This window comes from Pholis gunnellus (genome assembly GCF_910591455.1).
Source record: "Pholis gunnellus genome assembly, chromosome: 20".
NCBI classification, from domain to species: Eukaryota; Metazoa; Chordata; class Actinopteri; order Perciformes; family Pholidae; genus Pholis; species Pholis gunnellus.
This window is the reverse complement of record NC_136547.1, coordinates 4546941-4568457: the sequence shown is the minus strand read 5'-3', so window position 1 is coordinate 4568457 and position 21517 is coordinate 4546941. Positions and strand designations below refer to the sequence as shown.

The following is a 21517-nucleotide window of genomic DNA, read 5'->3' as shown; positions in this document are numbered from 1 at the left end:
TTCTTGCCCAGCAATTACAGCTTTCGCACGCCTGAAATTCCGTCATTTGATTGCCCATTGTGCGCTCTGAGCCTTTCAGAAAACACCCACGCATGTAAGGAAAAGTGGGCTGGGTAAACAGCAGCCGCCTGCAGAGATCCGAGCCGGGCTGACAGAGGGTCTCGGTTGCCTGGCTCCCACACAGGTGAAGCATTAATTCGTTAACAGGTGATGTATTGGTGAGGGCCTCGGGACGGGAATGCACACACATTATCGCCCAGGTAGCTGTGAGCCAAGAGCTCGAGCGGACGTGACAAATTTGCTCAGGTGTTGCAGTTTCTCTCCCCCCCCCATCCCTCCTCGGTGGCAGCAGGTAAAAGGCAAAAAAGCCCGGGAGCAATAAAGGGCCCCAGTGTGCCGCACTTAACAAATAACGCTGTGTTGTAATGATGTCGGAGAGTGGCGTTAATGGGGGGGAGTTAACACCTAAAGGTGAGACGGGGGAGATGGTAGAGCCGGGGGGGGAGTAATTACTGGGTAGGTGCAGTAATAGTGTGAGAGCTCGGTGACTGTGAGCTCTCAGGTGGATACAGTGGTGTGTGTTTCAGCGTGTGTGATTTAAGGACAATACACCTGGCTTGTGTGCACTACTAACAGGGATATGAATGACATTTAAAGTAATCAAAGGAAATGGATGTGTACACAAAAATGATCTTGCTCAGAGTGTTATTATAGTTCTTTTCTTTTTCTTTTGTTTACATGAATGCTGTGCGGCGATGTCCCGTACCGTTCTCGTCGTGGACGCCGGCGTCGGGGGTGCCCTGGCGCTGAGGCTCGTCCTCCGGGGCCTCTGGGTAGATGACGGCCGTGTCCCCTTGCTGCAGCATCTCCTCCACCAGGGCGTCCGTGCTACCGTCATCCTCGCCATCCGACACGCAATCCTCCTTCACTGCGGAGGGGACAAACACGCGCATCGATTAGAGTCTCGCCTGCGAAAAAAAAGGTATCATCGATCACCCTGTCATTTCCAGACGTACATGTTTTTCTATCGATGCGGGCAGCGCGTATGAAACCCTAACCCCTGTAATGTGATAATCCAATAATGTCCCTGTCATTATAGCTGAAATGGATCTTACAGTCCGGGCCCTTGACCATGACATGTTCGCCAGCCTGGAATGAGGCATGCGGCGCCGAATGCTGTTGTTCACAATAGGATGAGAAAACTAATTAGCATCAAAGGCCACAGGCTACTGTATGAGCATCACGCTCTTTGTAAGAACTGAATGGCAAGCCCCTTTTCATAATGTTAGGTAAGGTACTTGTTGAGACTGTGACTGATAATTAGGTGATGAATCTTGTCCTGATGTATTGCGGCGGATAGATATCACGCAGCAAGGGACGCGTGCACACATGTTACTACACACACACACACAGCACGCTCTGCTCTCTGGAGAGGCTTGGCCTTCAGACTGTGCTTAATATCCCAGCAAATGAGAGTCTGCACGTGGGAGCCGAGTATGTTTTCTTTCCTCCACATCACACGGGCCTGGCTAGCTAGCCTAACGAGCACTAATTAGCAAGCTGCGGCTTATAGGAAGTGTAACCCGAGGACGGAGTTTAGGATGCGCGGGAAGCTTCCTTTCCCCGTTTCCGTCTCTGCTCTCCCAGAGCTTCCTGAAGTGGATACCGGAACCGAGTGCGGTGTGTCGGCGATTAAAATCGAGCATTATTCCTCTGCGGATATGTTAGCGCGCCTGTGTGTATCATTACAGAGGATAATAACGAGGGTGAGCCATCAGCTAAAAGCAAAGTTAGTCCGCTGCGGATGCCTTTGTGGTGTTTACCGGGCAGATGTTTTTACAGATTTAAGCACTCCTCCAGCGTAGAGGGGATTTGAGAATTGTGTTCTGTGAACTGCGGTGTGTGTCGAAAGACAGGGGTTGGGGGGGCAGCTGTGTTCTCCTCTGAGACGGGAACAGGTGTAGCGCTTCCTGACTCAACGGCGCACAGTGAATACCAGTGCTCTTACATACAGCCCTGCTCCGGCTTCCTCTGGTGCACCTTAACAAAGCAGCGAAACAATATCACTCGTTTGTTGCTAGGGTTATTGAAGACCATTCGAAGAAACCTCCCGCCCTGTAAGAAAACAAGGAAAAACAGAAAGTGGCTGTGTGCTGGTGAACATGTGTGCAAAGCAAGAGCCAACAGCAGGTGCTGAGAATGTCCAATTGTGGAATCCTCCTCATAAAGTTGAGCGACAGCAACACGTTGGGGGCTGCTAACCCCCTACACATGTTTGCTACATATTTCATTTAAAAGATATTGTTGGACATTTTGGAAAATATGATTGCCATTCTTTCTGAAAGGGCTTCTACATTATATTCAGAGCATTGAGGTAGCAGCAAACACCTATTACCTATGTAAAGATACAGTGGAGTGAAGTGAAGTCACGCTCTCTCTCTGTGTGTGTTGTAATACGAGCTTCTCTGTGCTTTGTTGTTGTTGACATAGCCGGGCAGGCCGCGCATGCTTTTAGTGCACGTTAGTGCTGTGAGCGTGCACATGGCCGAATGGCGCTCTAACGGTTACAGCTGATAACGGTTACAGCTGATAACGGTAACAGCTGATAACGCCGTCTCGTGGAAGCGTAGCGCCCTCCGGTTCCCTCTTCAGGTAAAAACTGTTAGCTTTGTCAGCACCGGTGGCGCTGTTAGCTTCTAGCCGCGGCAGTAAAAAATGCTCTCAATTTCAAATGTAGCCCCTTTAATGAATTGCCTTCATATTTTTCACACTTCTAGTTGACTAGACATTGTCAAACACTGTTGCATGTGGGAAAGTGCTGATCTGACTGTGTTTAGCTTCCCTCCACTGCTCAAAGGCAGCATCCAAACACACCTCTAGGCTACTAAACGTTGAGCATGCGTGTGAAGTAGAGTCCCGGTTGGGGGTATGCGGTGCAAAGGTATGATAAGCTGTTGTTTTCCCTTCTTGTGTGTGTGTGTGTGTGTGTGTGTGTGTGTGTGTGTGTGTGTGTGTGTGTGTGTGTGTGTGTGTGTGTGTGTCTGCGTGAGTGTGTCTCTCGGCTCTTTGTTGAGTACAGAGTGAGGCCAGAGAGGTTTGCAGCCTCGCTGAGGCGGCTACGTGTTATCAGGCTGCTCCCCTGACATGAAACATCACACAGGCCATTTATGTGCTGACGCGGGGATGTGCACGCACCACTGCACAAGTGGAAAATCGTTTTTAAAAAAAAAAACCCGGAACGAAAGCCCTGTGAAGCAGCGGCAGGACACTCTGTTGCAGCTCCGATGTAATAAAAACAACTAAAAAAGTCTTTCTTTATTTTACAGAGCAACCTAACTATAGTACCACTTCGAACAAAATCACCAGACCACCCACTCTCTCCTTTCTCATCACTCTCAGCCCACATCTCTGCAACGTGATACAACGGCATCCCATGTTGCATTTCCTGCCCCGGCTGACCTTTGCCCCCCCACCGCTTCCTGTGGTTGTGCATCCCCTGTTTGTGGGTTCTATCTCGGATGGGAGAGACGCACCAGCGATAAGGCTTCGCGCAAACAGCTCAGAATACGCCACAGTCGTTAGTGGAGATGTTGCCCTTTATCTCCCATCAACAGGAGGGAAGTCAGAGAATACATGTGAGGTTTTTACAAAATCTACAAGGACTTGCTTATCCTTGGCTTTGTGCAATCAAGTATTTGTGCTTCGTGTCTCCGCTGGACAATCTCCCCCAGCTCTCTGGATGATTCTTCCTTTCTTGTCCAGAAGGGTGGCTCAGTTTTAACATCACACGGTGACATAAGGCACGCAGGAATGTAGGTGTTCCCGTGTGTCCAGAGAGGGCCCCGAGGAAACAAGTGATCCAAAAAGGATTTGATTCTAAGGGACATCATATATCATCACCGCATGTCAGGAGTGAAACGGTGAGGAAAAAGCAAGTGTCATTGTGCGTGAGAGCCTTGCAACTTCGCATGGCTTTCACAGAAGAGAATAATTCAGCAGAGCAATGCCCGCCAAACACGCTCAACTAAGAAGCAGCTGTAATCATGCTCTCCAGCTTGTCAGGTATAAAGGGGAAGCCCTCCCAGGTCAACGCTCTCTCTACCTTTTCAATCCCCCCGGAGTTACTCGGCCTGTTCTTAAGAGGAAAACAGGCTGCAGTTTACTGCACCAACACTTGGCTGCTCCAGCACTACATTATCATTTCGGAGTGAATGAGTAATGACAGCGAGCAGGGCGCCTATGATACCATGTAATCAAGAGGAATGATTCAGACCAAGAGGAAACCAGTGAGAGAGAACGGAGCAGGGAGGGGAGGGGGAGATGGCAAAAAGCACTGAAAAACCACCGTTTTGGTTTTGGAGAGCGGCAGTCTCAGGAGAAGGGGTGTCAAGGTTTTTCTTTAATTTGAAGCGAGCTGGGCTATGCCGAGGAGAAGATTAGCGGGTGGCGGCCACTATTCAAGGCCGGGGCCGGGGACTTCTCCGTTCTCAGGAGTGATCCCAACAGAGGGAGGGATGACGGGAGGAGAGATGTGCGGGTTTGTTCCCCGTGTCTCGTCAGTCCGATTCAGAGTGACAAGAAAGATGCTGCTAGATGTATGATATGAGGGCTACAGACAGTGAGAACGAGAGGTGTGTGTGTGTGTGTGTGTGTGTGCGTGCGTGCGTGCGTGCGCTCATGAGTGAAGGCCAAAAGAAAAATATGCCTGATCAGGCATAAGTGTGGAGCGCAGCCAGCTCACTGAGCTGTTTCAGTGTAACTCATGCTTTTGAAGTGTTTAATGTTCGCGAGCCCCGGCCAAAACCAATGACATTATTCTTCCTCCAACTTTCCCTTTAGGTACGGCTGGAGAGCGGTGATGAATACGACGGGGAATGGGTGGCTACAATGGGTGGCTGGACATTTTCGCTAACTCGACCTCTTGCTAAATCAAACCCCTCCCCCTCCATCTCACACATCGCTCACCCGTGAACAATCCAGCCAAAACCTGCAAAAGAGAGCAACACCCTAAAATAAATATCCATGTGGCTGAATATCTAATTACATTTCATACGGAGCTGTCACAAGTATTGCACATACTGTACTTGGCGTGGGCCCTGAACTAACAGCGTCTCACACACACACACACACACACACAGATGTGCAGTATGAGGTCAGGAGAGCAGTGCGGAGGCCTTGGGCCCAGGTTGGAGCACCGACATCCTTCAGCACCTGCAATTGTTGTTTTGGAGGGGGGGGCATGTGACGTCAGCCCTTCCTGTGGCTCTGATGTCACTTCCACGCGGTTCGAGGTAAAAAGAAGTTCACGGCGGCCCCCTCCAATGCCCACCAGTGCCGTAAAGCTCTCCGCCCGCTCTCCTGCTCGCGGGGCTATTTTCTGTGCTTGAAGGTCTCTCCCTGTGTTGGCATTGTCTCTGTTTGATATCGTGCTTCCTGCCTTAGTTGGGAACCCACCGCGTGTAGTACCTGTTTCCTCGCACTCTGCGTTTTCACAATGAGACAAAAGCCTGGCACTTCACTGTGCGCCGACGTCAGCGGGGCACTTCTTATCTTAGCCTGGCTCGCGTCAGCCGAGGTCAAAACGAGGCAGCGGCGCTCAAACAATCAATGTCGTAACAGTAAATAAAGAGGCTGCGTGACACAGTTCATTTGACACTGATGCTCTTATCCTCTTTCAGAGACACTGTGCCAGCCAAACGGTGGCAGCACAGACAGCGAGAGGAGACACCGGGAATGTATGCATCTTAAAAAGTTATTTCTCTTTATACAGAAACAAACAGTGAATCAAGCACTGTTCTCCCCCACTGGCGTGGTTTTAAATAAGATTTTAAAACCTGAAAATAAGAGCTAGATTTTTGCTGCATGTGTGTGAGAGAGTGTGATAATAACAATGCGTCCCGCAAGTAGGTGCGTCTGGTCTCACCTCCGTCCCAGCAGCGCTCCCTGGGGTGCTTGTCGTCCGGCGGGGTGCTGTCGCAGTCGGCCCCGTCCGCCAGGCTTCCTTCCTCCTCCGCGATGTGCAGCTTGTCCTCGTCATCCGAGTCCGAGCCAGCCTCCACCGCATTGCTGTAGCTAGTCACTGCACGGGGAGACATGGGGGACAGAGGTTAGGATGACGGGTCTATCTTTCTTTTTTTAATTAGTCTTGAAAGGCGAGCATTTAGTGTTTTCATCCTTGATAAAGATAACGGGAGGCGTGTCGTATGGGCTTCTTGATTGTAAGCACTGAATGTGAAAGGCCACGAGTCGGAGAGGTTAAATATATGTACCGTCATTTAAATGTCAGAACTATCAAAGGGTATGGTTGAAGGGGGAGGGGGGGGGGTAAAGGGCTGGAAACACCAATTAAACAGACCACGGCCTAACTGCAATAAATGAGATGAAACTTTAAAGGATCCCCATGGGGGGGGGGGGGGAAAGTGGGTTGTTAAAGCAGGAGAGAATAAAACAGCTTGGGCACTAACAACAGAGTGGAGGGAGGGCCGTTAAAAAACACCGCAGCTTGATGATTCGGTTGCCTCAATGAAGTAGAAGTACGGAACATTCGAGAAAGATGTGAATCCAGAGTGACTGACGCCAAAGCTCCGGGAACAACAGTCTGTGTCGCACAAAAAAACAGAACATTGGCACTTGCAGACAACACATGCAGCACCAGCGTGTGAGATCATCATTAGATTTCAGGCTGAAGTGGTGTGTGTGTGTGTGTGTGTGTGTGTGTGTGTGTGTGTGAGTGAGAGAGCCTGTGTGTGGGAGTCGGTGTGACCTGGTCGGGTTGTGTTATGGGCTGAAGGAGCCAGGAGACAACAGAGACAGCCGGCCCCGCAGAGAGGGTTATTACGGGGAGTAAATCTCCCTGACCGACTGTCTGCCTCAGATGTGCGAGTGTGTGTGTTCCCGTGTCTTCTTTTCATTTTCCACCCGGTTCCTTCCACCTCTCAATTCCACCTGTGTTACTTCCGCCCACTCTCCTTCCATTTCAAACCCCCCCCCCCCCCCCTTCCTCCTCCGCCATCCCTCTGTTCCACTGAGGGAGCTACAGATCCTCTCGGAGGCCAAATCAATTCTCCAGTGAGAGCAGCCCAGTCAGCAGAGGGCCCGGGCTGCGGCACTGAAACTACCTCTCCAGCTACTTTATCTCACATCATACACAATGCGCGCACACACACACACACCTGCACTCACTCGCTGAATACGCACTGGCAGTACAAAGAGGAATCTTTTTCTTCACTCACCCCAACCCCACCCGCCCACTTCTTTCTGAAGTGGTTTTTTTCTTCTTCTTCTTGTTGACGGGAGGAGGCGTATCTGGGAGAATCATGAGCCTCAGTTTCAATCAATGACGATTGTTTCAGTGAGGTCTCTCCCTTTCTCTCCGCACCCCTACAGGTCACTACAACCGGTCGGCGCTCACGCAAGCTCGGTAGACGTGCAGGGATCGGGGAAGGAGGTGTGGGGGTGGAGGGATGAAAGGTGGCGGAGGAGGAGGAGGCGGAGGTCTGTTATTTGGTGAGTCGTTCGCAGGGTCAACACCGCTGTGCCGCAGCTGCGAAATCCTATCAGGGCTCATCAGGAGAGCTATTTCATTCTCAACCTCTTTCCTCGTCCCTCACTCCGCAATATCATCTTTTTTCCCCCCCTTTAATATGATGGGACCGCCACCACATTGTGGTATTTCAAAAGAAATGTTCAGGGGTGACGCACATCCTTTGTAGCTGGATTGCTGTCCAGGCTAGCCAATAGAACAATTGAAGACCTGGGAGCACTCCCATTCAAATACACTGATAATTAATTGGATTCATATAGTATTGTGAGACTGTATAAACTAGTCTCCCCCCCTCTCCCTTGTCTGCCTCACACCACCTCTCTCTCTCCCCACACCACCTACCTCTCTCTTCTCCGCCAGAGAGACTCTGCCAGGTGATGTATTGTCCATTCAGCAGCCCGAACAGGGTGCAGCACTTCTGAAAGAGAAAGGCGCTTCAGGACGAGTCTGAGAGGCTGTTTAGGGCAAGAGCCACTCAGGTGTGGAGCTGAGGTCAGCGATTGCAACGGCGACACTCTCCGCCCGCGGTGTGTCGAGAGAAAAATGATCAACTATAAAGCTGGAGAGAGAGAGAATCAATGTGCTGGTGTGTGCAGAAGGGGAGGCGGCCACGGCCAAGATGGACAATAAAAGCAGGGAGCTGCAAAGTACAGAAAGAGTGAAGGATGGGCGAGCGGTCCAGGTGGGGGAGGTGGACGGAGAGCGGTCTTCCTGTGCCAAATGGTTGGCGGTGTTGCAACAAGAATGTGTGCTCCGACAGGAGATGTAACACCTAGCACCAACAAAGGCTGCGGTCCCTTCTGGCTGACCGGCTGAGCGTTTGGACAGCTGGCCTCGTTAGCGCTAACATGCTAGCGCACAACAGGAGGACGACTCCTACGCGGCTGAGAGAGAGCGCTGGTCCGTGGAGGAGGTGAAGAGCTCACTCCTAAAAGTTTGCTCTCTTCCTGAGGCTGCAGTGTGCTGAACACCTGGGAAAATAAAAGCCTGGCTTGTTAAGTTCTTGCCACAGATCACACCTTTGCAGTGCCCTCCCATTCACAAACACTGGATGGATCTGGGTAGTAGGGCAAAATCAATGCGAGGCAAACAAGCTTCAACGCTTGATTACAGGCCTTTACCTCGGAAGACCCAAAGCATCCGACTTATACGAGCTGTTGTGAAATGAAAGTACCTTATTTGCCCTTTCGTAGCCTGCTACAGTAGTGCCCAAGTGACTGCTCAGTTAATGACTGAAGCGGCTTGAATCTTTCCACCCTGACCGTCACTCGTCACCCCTTTGCAGAGTTCCCAGAGTCCATTGGGAGACACGGCCAGACAGCCCGTCTCAGCCACACTTCAATGTGCTGGCCCGGAGGAAAAGGGGCTGTGTTGTTATGACACCTGCCAGGCTGTATCAATTACTGGCAAAGGAATGGGTGACTGGGCTGGGTTACGCCCAAAACGTTACCCCATCTGAGGGGATCACCTTGGCGGACATATCGTCGTTGATCGTTATGACCGTTGCCATATGTCCCCTTGACGCGGGTTCATTTTGTAGATTTGTAATTAAGTAAACTCGCTGGCACTGATTTCAGGCCCGTACTCTTTTGATCCCGGCCTGATTGATGAATAAGGAGACATTGGGAACTCACAAATCACTGCAGAGTCATGTTTGTACAACAGCAGATGGCTTGGTTTGTGCTTTCATACACTGGGGCGCGCCAGATAGGAATGGCAGTATCTCAACCTCTGTGGGAGTGAGCTATCTCGGAGGCCCTCGAGGTGTGAGTGACTGGCTTTGGACGAGGACACAGAGCAACACGTACAGCCTGTGAACAAACACATTACCATCCAGAGTGAGCTTTATCTTGATCTATCATCTGTAAGGACATCTGTAAACCTATACGTCTTACGCGCGGGCCGACCAGAATGTGTGGGAGGTATGTCTGGAATGCTCAACCAAAACACTTTCCCCCGTCTTAAAGAGACAGATCAAAGGGTGTGCGCTCTCCCTGCTGCTAATTTCAGCCAACCGACTGACATATATCCTGAGGTCTGCTGTAGTCCTGGTTGTGATTAGACACATTGACTCATCTTAAGCGGCAGCCACGGTTTCTGCCCCTTGTACCTCTCTTCTGTCTCTATATTTAGCCTTGGCTTTCACAGTCTTCCCTTTTCTTTGAGGTACGCCACTTATCTCATTCAGAGCTCAAACAACCGCAGACATCCTCGAGGTCTACAGAACCCTGTCGTCACAGAGTCTGCCATTGCGGCTCTGCAATGCCATTCGTTTTTGTTCTCAGGGAAGCCAACCACTACAAAAAAAGAAAAAGAAAAAAACAGCTCAAACCAAAGTAAAACAAAGCCGTGCCATTCAAAACCTCAAGTATGCCGTCTCAAGGTGAGGTGCCTCATTCAGCGCTGAGGTAAACGCTGCCGGTTTTATTAAAACAACAGCCTTCCTCCCACAGGAGTCAGGAAGGTCAGCTCGAGTGCCTATAACAAAACAAAAGAATCTGGGATTTTTGTTTGGTTGGCTTGTTCGCAGGCCGCCTCGAAACCGGCAAGCTAGGCCGTTTGGGTCAGGCAAAGACTAGCTGGCTCCAGGAGTTAAGAGAGATAACTGGGCTGTCAGTTAGCCGAAGAGGGCACTAGGGGTCCCAAGAGACTGTTTCCTGAGAGTCTACCAACCACAGTCACACCTAGGACTAGTCATATCCTGGACAGCTTCTCCATGGATACACAGCACAACATTCAGCTCCAAAAACTCCCCAAATGACATCCAATGACTCTTAGTCATCGTTCTAAGTTAGGCTGGGAGAAGCAAAAAGCAGAAGCACGAGTTTAGTAAGTGAAAAAAATAGTACCAAGGAATCCTGACAATTAGTCACTTTTGATGCAGTTCTGGATTTGTGTGCGACCACAAAACTTCTAAATGTTCCATTGATAGATCCAGGCAGCAAATAACAACACAGGCGAGCGGTTGAGATTATTTCCGAAGCACTTCAACAACCTGTGGAGCGGAGCTCTCCATGTGAATCATTTCAGAGGTGAGCTGGAGACAATGGGCTCTTGTCTTCCTAATGACGCTGATCAAGGTTTTAGCATGTGAGCTAATGGGCCTCCGCCGGTCACTCATCTCCCATCTGATGAGCACTTTCCATGATAACACTAATGCTAATGGCGGCTATTGTTCTCTTAATCCGTGTGATGACACTTCCATGTGTAAAGGAAGTCGGCGGTTGGTAATGAGCGTTAGGAAAAGCAAAAAAAAGGACTTAACTGCACCTCAGAGATTGTAGAATGCATCTCAAAAGAGAAATAGACTAAGACGCGTCTATTATGAGCTTTGCTTCGTAGGCCACATGGTTTTATTGCTCAGGTTAGTCCTGATGGTGCTGCTGTGCCTCAATGATACCTGGATAATAAGCTGCGTTTGCTACCGAGGGGAGGTCAAAAGGCTGTTCTGGGTAGGAATCACAGTGGCAGGTGATGGTATTTCTCTACGGGGCTAATGTGCGCGGTGATGAGCCACACACACACACACACACACACACACACACACATTCTGTTGCACCGGGCGTCCTCGGAGAGTTGCTGCATCTGGCTCCTCTCGGCTCTTCTAAATAAGGCCCTTGGGCTGGTAGTGTACAGGAGGGTGGGATCATACACACACACACACAATCCTCAGCAATGCCCCCGCCACCAAGTTTACACTTGTCTCCCCAAGCCATGTTTATGTTGGAGGTGAGACATCCCCATCAACGGCAATAACAGCGGTACACCTAAGTGAGAGCGTGTGTGTTTGAGCCGTTAAAAGGCATGTAGAGGGCCTTTTGTTCACTATGGGTCCATCCATCCATCAAATCTATCACAGGAGGCCATGATGCACTGTTAAGACAATTCACCTGATGCAAAAAAAACCTCCTGAAAGACTACAAAACTCTAACAAACACATGCACCTAAACTCTCTGCTACCCACTTACAGTATCTCTGCACCAGCCCTCCCTCCCTCCCTCCCTCCCTCCCTCCTTTCATCCACCAGTGAAGAGGCCTGCTCCACTTCTCCAACACTCAGCAGTTCTGTGGTGAGAGAATGCCCACCCATTGAACCAGTCCAGCTATGCACAGTGCAGGCAGGTGACTGAGAAAGCAGTGATGTAGTAGGTGGGTGAGCAGGGGGAGACAAAAAAAAAGAAGAAAAGAAAAGAGAGGAAACACCTGCTGTAGATTCTGGTAAAAGCCAGAAAACCTGCAGTCGTGCTTCCTCCTGCTCTCTCTGTTAGCTCTGTTTTCATGCTTTTGTTTTTACGGTTCATCTGTCACTGTTTTCTCCCCTTTGTCTCCCTCAATGCTATGAGTTATCAGACCTATACACGATTAATAACAAACTATGTCACCTGAGCGCTGGGCTTGATATTCACACACATGGCTGCACTGGAAATCAGCCCAAACACTGAAACAAAACGGCAGCAGAAACATTCGGCCTGCACAGGAAAGCATCGGCACACGACGGGTTGTTTCCCTTCAGTTAGCGGCAAAACCCTCTCTGATACCAGAACGGGCGACCGAACACAAGCCGGGCTAATGTTACATTAGTACATTAGTAATGTTGCATCCTTCAAAACTCTGCTTCGGGAGTGTCACAAGCCAAATGAAATGTCCCCGTCAGACTCCATCCAGGCTGCAGACTGATAATAATGCTTTTCTTCCGCTTTGATTTTGCCGGTTTGTGTCTTGTGTTTGTGACATTCTGAGCAGAGGCTCTGTGAGGATATTATTAGAGCAACTGCCAAAAGGTATTCAGCCACGTTTAAATGTAGTCCGTTACATCAGTAGCATCAAACTTCATCACGTAGCTCGCGTCCTTTCTCTCCAAACCACGTCTGCAACTAATGTCAGCAATATGGCCGCCCGGGCCGGCCGGTGCTGTTTGAGCCCACATGTGTTGGAATCATCCACTGGCGCGTTACGGCGCTGGACAATAGGCAGATGTACTCAGGGGTGTGTGATAATCATTTATCAAGCGGCGGGCCAAACTGTTCAAGCCTGCTCTATGTGTTGTCAGACGACAGAATCCGATTTCACAGCCTGATCCAACTCTGTCATAGATACAGTGAGACGGCTCAGCGCCGCTTAGAGCCACGGCTAACACGCTACAAATGCTACCAGTCTTTCTTTAAGCCTGTTCTGCTCACTCCACCGCATGCTTTCATTTAAAATGTCATAAACACTACTCATTGGTACACTGATTTCAGATTTGAGCTTTCCTCGCTGTAGCATTGTGGCCCAACAGCTGAGCCGGGCCCCGTTGAGGTGTGTGTTTAAATATACGCAATGAGCAACAACGGTGTTATCCAACCTGCTTGTGTGTGGCCCAGGTCTATATTAGGTTAGTGTAGCACAGGGCTGTTGCATTTTAGGAGCAGGTGACTGGACATTCCTGCCTGTATTAGGCTTGACAGTTTACTGTGGGGGAGTACAGAGCAGGGGGGGTTACACTGGGCTCGTGAGGAGGGAGGGAGGGAGGGAGGGAGGGAGGCGCACAGGCAAACAATTCTCCAACTGGAAAATCTCATTAAATCCCGCTTACCTGTTAAGTATACCTTACTGCACAGATTGATCACCGTCATCTGTACATTCAGCCCAACGCATCAGTTCATTAAAGGAAGGCTGAACATCGCCGTCGCCGGCGCCAGTCACGTGTTTATTTTTTTTGCACTCGTCAATTCCTCACTCGAGTGGAGGCCGTGTTTGCTATGCAGATTAATACAAAGTCAGCAGCAAGAGACGTGCGCATGCAAACACACAGAAGAGGGCAGAAAAGGTAAATGGAGGGGTTGGGGGTGGGGGGGGGGGGGGTGTCTGGAAGGTGGGAGGAGAGGAGCTGCTAATGGCTTAAAAAGACAAAGCTGGCCTGTCACACGCGATGCTCGTCTGAACTGATGGCGGCCCCAGGGAGGGAGTGTCACAAACTGTCAGAGAGACTGAGGGAAAGGAGGGAACGCAGGGGGGGGGACATGAACGGTTTGAAACGAGGGCGAAAGAGGAAAACCAAAGTGAACGGTAAAATGAAGGTATGAGACGAGGAGGAGGAAACAAGAGGTAGAAACAAAAAGAGCGAGGGACAACAGTTGCGCTGGCGTAAAGGTCAGTCGTTGATGCTGCGGCTCTGCCTGACAGATGTCTCAGTGAGGGGACAGGCCGTAGGGCAACAGGCAGTACACACACACACACACACACACACCCTCTCTCTTGTACGCACATTCACGGACTGGTGGAAGTGCAGAAATAACCCAGAAGTGCCTTTTTGTTTTATTGGTCACGTCTAATTTTAAAACCATTGCAAGTTCCCCATTTATAGCAATCAGCGGGTCAGCACAGCTCGGTGAAGCCCCGGCTGAAGATCCAGGTCGACAGCCTACTGTGGCTTCAATAATTCTGACACTAACGCGCAAAAGTGCAGCGAGGGCTCCTTCCTTTTTTTGTTTTGCTCGAAAAATCCTCCTTTTTGGCATTTTGACAACAGCTGACCACTCTCTCTCATTTCTCCAGAATGTCAGCTCTGTCACAAGACAGCCGAGGGCCCAAACGTCCCGGACAACCCCTGACACACAACGCGTAATCAAACGCACGGCCCCGGGGCGATTGCTCAGTTGTCACAGTGGTTTCTTGTTAGTCATGTGAAGCAGGGAGAGAAAGGGGTTAACGCCGTTAAACCTACATCCACAAAAGCTCTTTTGTCACCTCAGTCCTCCATTGACAACCCCCCCCCCCCCCCTGCCTCCTTATGTCCTTTTCTTTCTCCCCAGGCAAAGTGGCTTTCCCCCCCGTGTGATCAGGAAGGGTTAGCCCCTTCTCCCCACAACACCAGCCTCCAGGGCCACTACGGCCGAAGAGCAGTCAACCGGTACCGATCACACCATTACCCTGCTGTTAAACGACCTCGGGGGCGGACTACGGGCGGTCCCGTCGGATGGACGCCTCCGAAAATCCGTCTCACCAAACCAGGCGAGACAGAAAGGGTACATGTGTGTGTACATGGTGCAAAACCTCACCTAGAGTGTGTACAAGGGGGTTAAACTAATCTACTGTGCCCCTCTCCCAGCGCGTCGCCTCCTCCTTTTACCACGACTGCAATGACTAACGCGCAAACTATGATTTGCAGAAACATGGGGCGGACAGATAAAGAATCACAGGACGAGCGAGCGGCGCCGTCGTTAGTGCTGAGGCAGCAGGTAAGCGCGGGCCGTCACGTGTTGACGTATTGACGGGGGCCCTCGTTTGTCCATTACGCCCAGAGGTGCTGGGAATGGCGTGTGGGCGTGTGCCTGGTTGCCACTGGCCCCCGGGAGACCATTAGTCCGGCGTGTCAGATTCCGAATGGGGAGTATCGACGGTCCAGCTGGGGCAATCGATGGGCGCAGATCTCTCACTCCCCTCTGCCATCTATGGTAATGGGCCTACAGTGAGTCAAACACAGCTGCTGTGGGACACTCTGTTATATCACCTCGCTTAGTGTATCGCAGCACTGTAAACAGGGGAAAAATGAACTGTTGCTTTTGAGAGTGAGTCAGCCAGACTCCAACGCTGACCTGATTGATTGTGCGAGAATGGTTTGGGACGAACACAACTACCAGCTGAATACAGATGTGACTTTCTCGTTCCCTCACTCTGCTCGGTCTTGTTCTTCCCTGTTCTGCTCTGATGCCTGGTCTCTGCTCCTCGGGGCTGAGAGACGGAGGCCCGATCAGGGTTTGTCGAACGGGCCAACAGGGTGGGACGTCGATTACCCAAGCACACTGCAAACTGTTGGACTGGACTCTCGGGACTATCCCATGTGATGTCATTCAGCAGGGAACGGCCAGATGTTCTCTGGGATAGAGCCGCCCCACTTTTTCATGTCAAGTATCCCCAAGCAGAAACACCTAAAACACGTATCTGAAAAGAGATGTGTCCCAGGGGCAAAACCTATGGCTACAACAATCATGGCTGTCTATTTTCTGATCAACAAGTGACCTCTGCCTGTGATCCCAGTTTTTCTTAATGTATAGAATGAAATAACACTACTCCATGTGGGAACATATCCCTATTGGTTGTCAGCTTCCAGGAAGGACAGACTAAAACAGAGATGCACCAATCAATCGGCTGCCGGTCAATACTGATCGGTTTTCAGCTGATCTACTGTGGCCGGGTCACATTTACACACACACACACACGCGATAGTTTTACATCAGAACACAGCCGCACAGACAGCATGGAGAAACAACTAACTTAATCAGATACTCGTATTCATATTTTAATTCATTCATGCCGCTCAGAGAAATCAGAGTGACCGGCATGGAGTCTCTCTTTAGCGCAGTCTGCCTTATAACAGAGCTAACCGCTAACAGCTAACGTTAACTGAGTTTGACTTAACTTGCGTTATGGTCATTCAAGCTCTAGTCAGTAAGAATTTGTATTGGGCGAAGGTAAATTATAGAGTTGTCCTGATGCGTTCAGACGTAATCATTTGAAGATGTTTTCACAGCAATATGAAATAGATCTAGAACTTCTTTACACTAGCTCTAAGCAGCTCATAACACATTATTAAAACTTCTAATGACAAGTCAACCGTGTGTTTTTATGCAAATAACCACTAAAGATGACTTTGGGACGGTGGTGAAAAAAGCAAGTCTGTCAATTTAAGTTCTCAGAGAGAAAATCGGAATCTGCAGGTCAGAAAACTGCAAATGTAATTGACGGGGAAGCAGCGATTCACTCAAGGAAAACCAGCGGGGACAGAAGAGGAGCCTGCTCTTTGTCTCCCTGACACTACGGTGGCTGAACTGGGTCAAACCGGAGCTGTGTTCTCGGCCCGTGTGCGCCCTGTGGTGCAGGCGGGGGAATTCCACTGGGCGGTGCGTGACCCTGAACACTGGCCTTCCTGTTCGACCGCGGTGATGCGCTCCGTAGCCGAGAGGAAGAGGAAAAGAAAGACAGATCTGTCCGAGGACTGGCTCTTCTCGTCACGCCGCCAACATGAGTGTGACTTGTGTTGATGGTTGTGTTAGAGCCGACTGTATATATAAATAATATATATGTATATATATGTATGTGTGTGTGTGTGTGTGTGTGCGCAGCTGTTGTCAGACAGATCAGAGATAACACTCTGGCTTTTAATAAACTCAGCGGGAGTGTGTATGTGTCAGTGTCTTGGCGTGTGCGTGTAGCTTGCTGAAAGGTCCTGGGCGTGTGATTGATGGGAGCTTTAGCACAGCAAACACATGCACACACACACGCACGCACGCACACACACACACTGGAGGTGGGTGGAGAGAGAAGGGATGGTCATATGCAGCAATGCTCGGCTAACATTATTCATCCCGTGCTCATCTGTGAGCCCACCGCTCCCCATATTGATGAGCCAGGCAGTGTGTATTAGTCACTTTATTTACATGGCTACACGCACGCACGCACGCACGCACACACACACACACACACAGGACCGCACACTAAAGAGCAGAGAATGGAGGCCATTTTCTTTTGTCTTTCTTCTTCTTTCTTTTTATTTATCGTGGACGTCTTATGTTTGTTATCTGGATGATGGAGTGACTAAGAGAGAAAGAGGGCGGCTGAGAAGGAGAGAACGGAGGGAGAGAGCAGGCAAGGGAGGAGGAGAGGTTATTTTGGAGTCTCTGAACTGTAATCACCACCTACAGCTGCTTCCTCCCAGGTGCTCCAACTGGACATCAACACAGAGAGAGAGAGAGCGATGAAAAACTCATGCACTAGTGGTGTTCGTCTGTAGTTCATAATTAGCCTGAACGTCCATGTGTCACTGCACAACTGTAACCGCATTCTGCTCCCTGCGTTTTCCATTGCAGTGTGTTCCCACAGAATCTTCTCCTGCTGATGAGTTTAATCTTAGGAGCAGCAGGAAGTTGAAGGGGCTATCACAGAGCTGACGCGGCACTTCCAGCGGCTGCCAGAGGAGACAGGATGGTGACTACTCACTGGAAGTTAGGCCAGACAGAATGTGACTCGCACACACACACAGCCAGTGAGCTACAGGTGAGACTAAGTGTGACCCGGTCCGCACATTTATTCTCACGGCTTTTATTTTGCCGTGTGCTTTACCATCAGCTGATCACATGCAGTGTCACAAAGCTACAGTGTAAATCTATGCTTTACTCCGCAGTGTGGTAATGCTAGGTTAATCTCGGCTAACACCGTTAACTCGTTAGCTGGCTCACTTCAGCCCCAAGACATAATGAACTGATGAGCTGTGGCTGCTTCAATGAGATGGGTTCAACACAGCAGATTGATCAGCGGGACTATGTCCACTGTCAACGTGTCCTCATACAAACGGTACACGCATCGGGTCTTTGTCTTCACAGGAAACACCTTACAGTAGTTGGGTTTAGGAGCGACTGTGGGCAAGACACCTAACCCCAAACGTGCTACCGTAGCTGTGCCCGTGTGAATGTTAGTCAGTCCTGATGGGCAAAAGTACTTAGTTAGGTTTAGGAAGAGATCGTGGTCTGCCTGGGTCATGATTACGTGGATTTAATATGATTTCATTCCGTCCGATATCTTTGAATTACAGTGAGTTCCTTTTCCGTAGGTATAGCTACGGCTGCTGTATGAGTTTAGCCAGCCAGGGCAGGAGGTGGGACTTTGGAAGCACCGTGAAGGATTTACGTGTCTCACGAGCACACAGTCACAAACAGCCAAGACAGTCACAAACACAAGCGCGTGGAAGCATAAAAAAGTAACCAACAAATGCAAATTCCCACTAATGTTCCACAGCGCTTCACTTATGAAGCATGCGCAATCTCCCACTAAGAGGCACAGACGCAATCAATCACACGGCCAACACCCACTCACAGTTCATCATAGGTGTTGCTGTGGGAAGCATTAGAGGGCCAGAGCGTACATCACACGGTGGTTCACATGCGCTGTAGCGCCGCTGCGCACCAAGCGTCCTGTGTTCAAATAAAAAGCCCTCCACATGGAAGGTTGCGGGGCGCGTCCCTGTAAGTCATCCGTTGCAGCCTCTCGTTATTGTCCAATAAAAGCAGCTGGCGCCATGTGAGCCGTGCGTGTCACCGCCAACAAGCCCGACTGTCTGCTGCTTTTCCAGCCTGCTGCGGAGGAACACGGCGCATCCGTCAGCAAAAGTTGGATTAATACCACTGCTATAGTGGATACACAAGATGGCAGTGAGGGATACAGAGGGATGGATGGGGGGGGGAGAATAGCAGAAAGACAATGAAATCATGAATGCGTCCTCATGTATAATGTATAGGAGGCAGCCTACCACGGTAGGTGTTTAACTCGGACTAACCAGCACAGACTGGCTACTACCGACGAAACAGACCGCACAGCAAAGGATTCAACATAAGGCCTCAAGTCGAGCCTAAATTACTCATGATGATAACAGTATTTGTTTTTTTGTAATGTGCCGACATCATTAATCAATTGGAAAAAAACAAACTCCCCACACTGAAACCAAGCTGTTTTTAAAGCACCAAAGGTTAATCGCACGGTGCTTGTCATCCTGTTAAAACCGGCACCGCGGGCCTGGCCAAACAAACCCGGCCGATAAGCGCGGCGGTGGCATCAAAGCCTTACAGATTATAGACTACCATCAAATCGACCCACGATGGACAGGCACCTGCTACTTTACTGTAATGCTCCTTATCCACGGGGCTAGAGCGTGTGTGTGTGTGTGTGTGTGTGGGGCTGATCTGGACCTATACACACAATAGCTTTTCATTAAGTAGAGCGGTCTCTGTGAAACAATGGGAGGGTTGGGAGGTTGATATCTGAAAAAGCTACGACTGTTGTTGTTTTTAAGCTCCCTGATGTTTCTGTAGCTTTTTTTTTTTTTCACTCACACCTGACGGTTCATATACATCTGGTCTGTGGTTATCTATGTTTATATTCGTGACTCAGGTGCCATTCTAGCTGTCTATAACATGTGTGTATTTAATATACAGTACATAAAACACAATGGGGCAGTGCCAACTTCAGGCCTCCCAAAACACACTGTCACAGCAGTGCAGTGTGAGCATTAAAGTAACCCCCCCCGACCTCCTGATCCACCTCTGACACAACGAAGGATTTTGTACCAAATGCACCCGGTGACACGCGTCGAGCGTGAACACTAAATACGCATAAAAACACACACCAAGAAACTCTCAATTCAAGATCCATCAGTGATCTGAGTTCCCACGAGGGTCTCCAACCCGTTGTAGCATTTACCTCGACTGATTGAGATGCAGCCGGCAAGGGCTAAGGACGGTCCACACAAGACACGCTGATATTCAATATACCTGCCCCTGCACAACATAAACACACACACACACAAAATTCCACCAACGGGGCAGAAATGCTCACTCCTGTCTGCCCCCCCCCTCCCCTCCTTCCCGCCACAGTCGCTGGCGTAGCACTTTTCTCCATTTTCATCGCCATTCTTAACCTTTATCTCCTTCCTCTCCTCCCGTCCTCCTCTCTTTATCTCTCCTTTTGCTTCAAACAGCCCCCCTCGCAGGGAAACAAGGTTGTAAAGGTGGGAGATGCTGATATTGTTTGGCCTGTGTGTGTGTGTGTGTGTGTGTGTGTGTGTGTACCCTACGTGAAGTACTCTAGCCTGGGGGCTTATATCGTAAGGAAGATTTTGGCTCGCCGCCAGCTAAATGGCGCCGCTGGAGGCATTTGTGAATGTGTGTGTGTGTGTGTGTGTGGTATTGTTTGTTTAACAGAGTAACTACTTTGAGATGATTGCGAAAATCCTCAAATGAGGATTTCAAGGTGTTTTTTTTTTACCACATTTTTAATGCCACTTCGAAAGTAGCTTGAGACCAAATTTAATAAACAAGAAAACAATTACAGCCGTAAAAACCTATCTGAGTGTGGATCTTAAGTGAATAAAGAGTGGCTTGAATTCTCACTGGTCTACCCGGAAACATTTTCAATACCCACACAGCGCAAACATTTTTGAAGACATCAGAAAAAGACTCAAGACTTACAGACTACTCTACACGACAACACCTGTGTTGTACTTGTCTCCCTGCAGCCTCCACCATGCGGTCTGACTCTCAGGTATCAGAGGAGCCCAAACATGGCATATTTCACTCACCCACGTCCGTTATGTTTGTACGACTATGTGGATACACTCGCGCTGCGGCCGTTTGTCTTTCTAGACTACAGGCAGAGAACAACTCTCATGCTCCTTTAATGGGGATGAATAAAGGATGAGTGGAGTCTCAGACACCGGGGTTAAGACGCCGTTTAGCACCTCTGGCCCGGCGCCCAGCGTTGCATGGAGGCGGGGACGGAGGGGGAGGACAAAGACAGGGTGGAGAGGAAGATGTCAGGCAGAATACCGGGGTGCACTGATGAGCCGGTGGCCGCTGGCGTAGATGTGTTCATGGCTGACGTGTAACGTGGTGTAAGAAGAGGACATTGTGGCAAAGAGCTGCACCAGTTCTCAGTGAGAATAAAAACAAAACTGTAGCTCGGTAAGAAGCAGAGAGCTTCATGTTGACACTGAGTCTGGTTCCAAACGCCTCCACAGACCTCGTCTCTTTGATCCGACTTGGGGAGAAAATGAAAGGCACAGAGAGAGGCAGGGAAAAAAACAAAAAGAACGTGGACCTGAGACGAGTGATCTAAAGCGAGTGCTGCTGGTTTTAGGAGAAGGTAGGAAAAGGAGACGCAGAGAGAGCGGGACAGGCTGTGGGACGGCGATGGCTAAACCTGCCGGAACAGAGCGGTAATGGCTGCCACCTGCCACGGGTTATGGCAACTAGAAAGGCCGGGGGGCACCTGTGCTCAACCATCACATCGCCACGTCAAGAACAAGCCTGATGGATTAGACCACTACTGGGAGCGGAGTTGAAAGGGGGGCGCCCCAGACTCGTTTTCAGGGTGCTTTTTCTCCCCGTGCATAGGTCCAGTGGAAAGAGGACCACCGGCGTTGTGGGGGTGGGTGGGGGGGCAAAC

At 49.9% G+C, this 21517-nt stretch overlaps 1 protein-coding gene across 1 annotated transcript in view; it reads right to left on the bottom strand.

The window, feature by feature from the left end:
* The window catches only part of zeb1b (zinc finger E-box binding homeobox 1b), a 47123-nt gene that overhangs the window by 9074 nt on the left and 16532 nt on the right, over positions 1-21517 (bottom strand). Inside the window, exons 2-3 of the mRNA XM_079181119.1 lie at positions 5924-6079; positions 767-928 (exon numbers count right to left, since the gene is read on the bottom strand). Coding sequence (XP_079037245.1) covers positions 767-928; positions 5924-6079 — 318 coding nt within the window. The remainder of the gene's footprint in view (positions 1-766; positions 929-5923; positions 6080-21517) is intronic.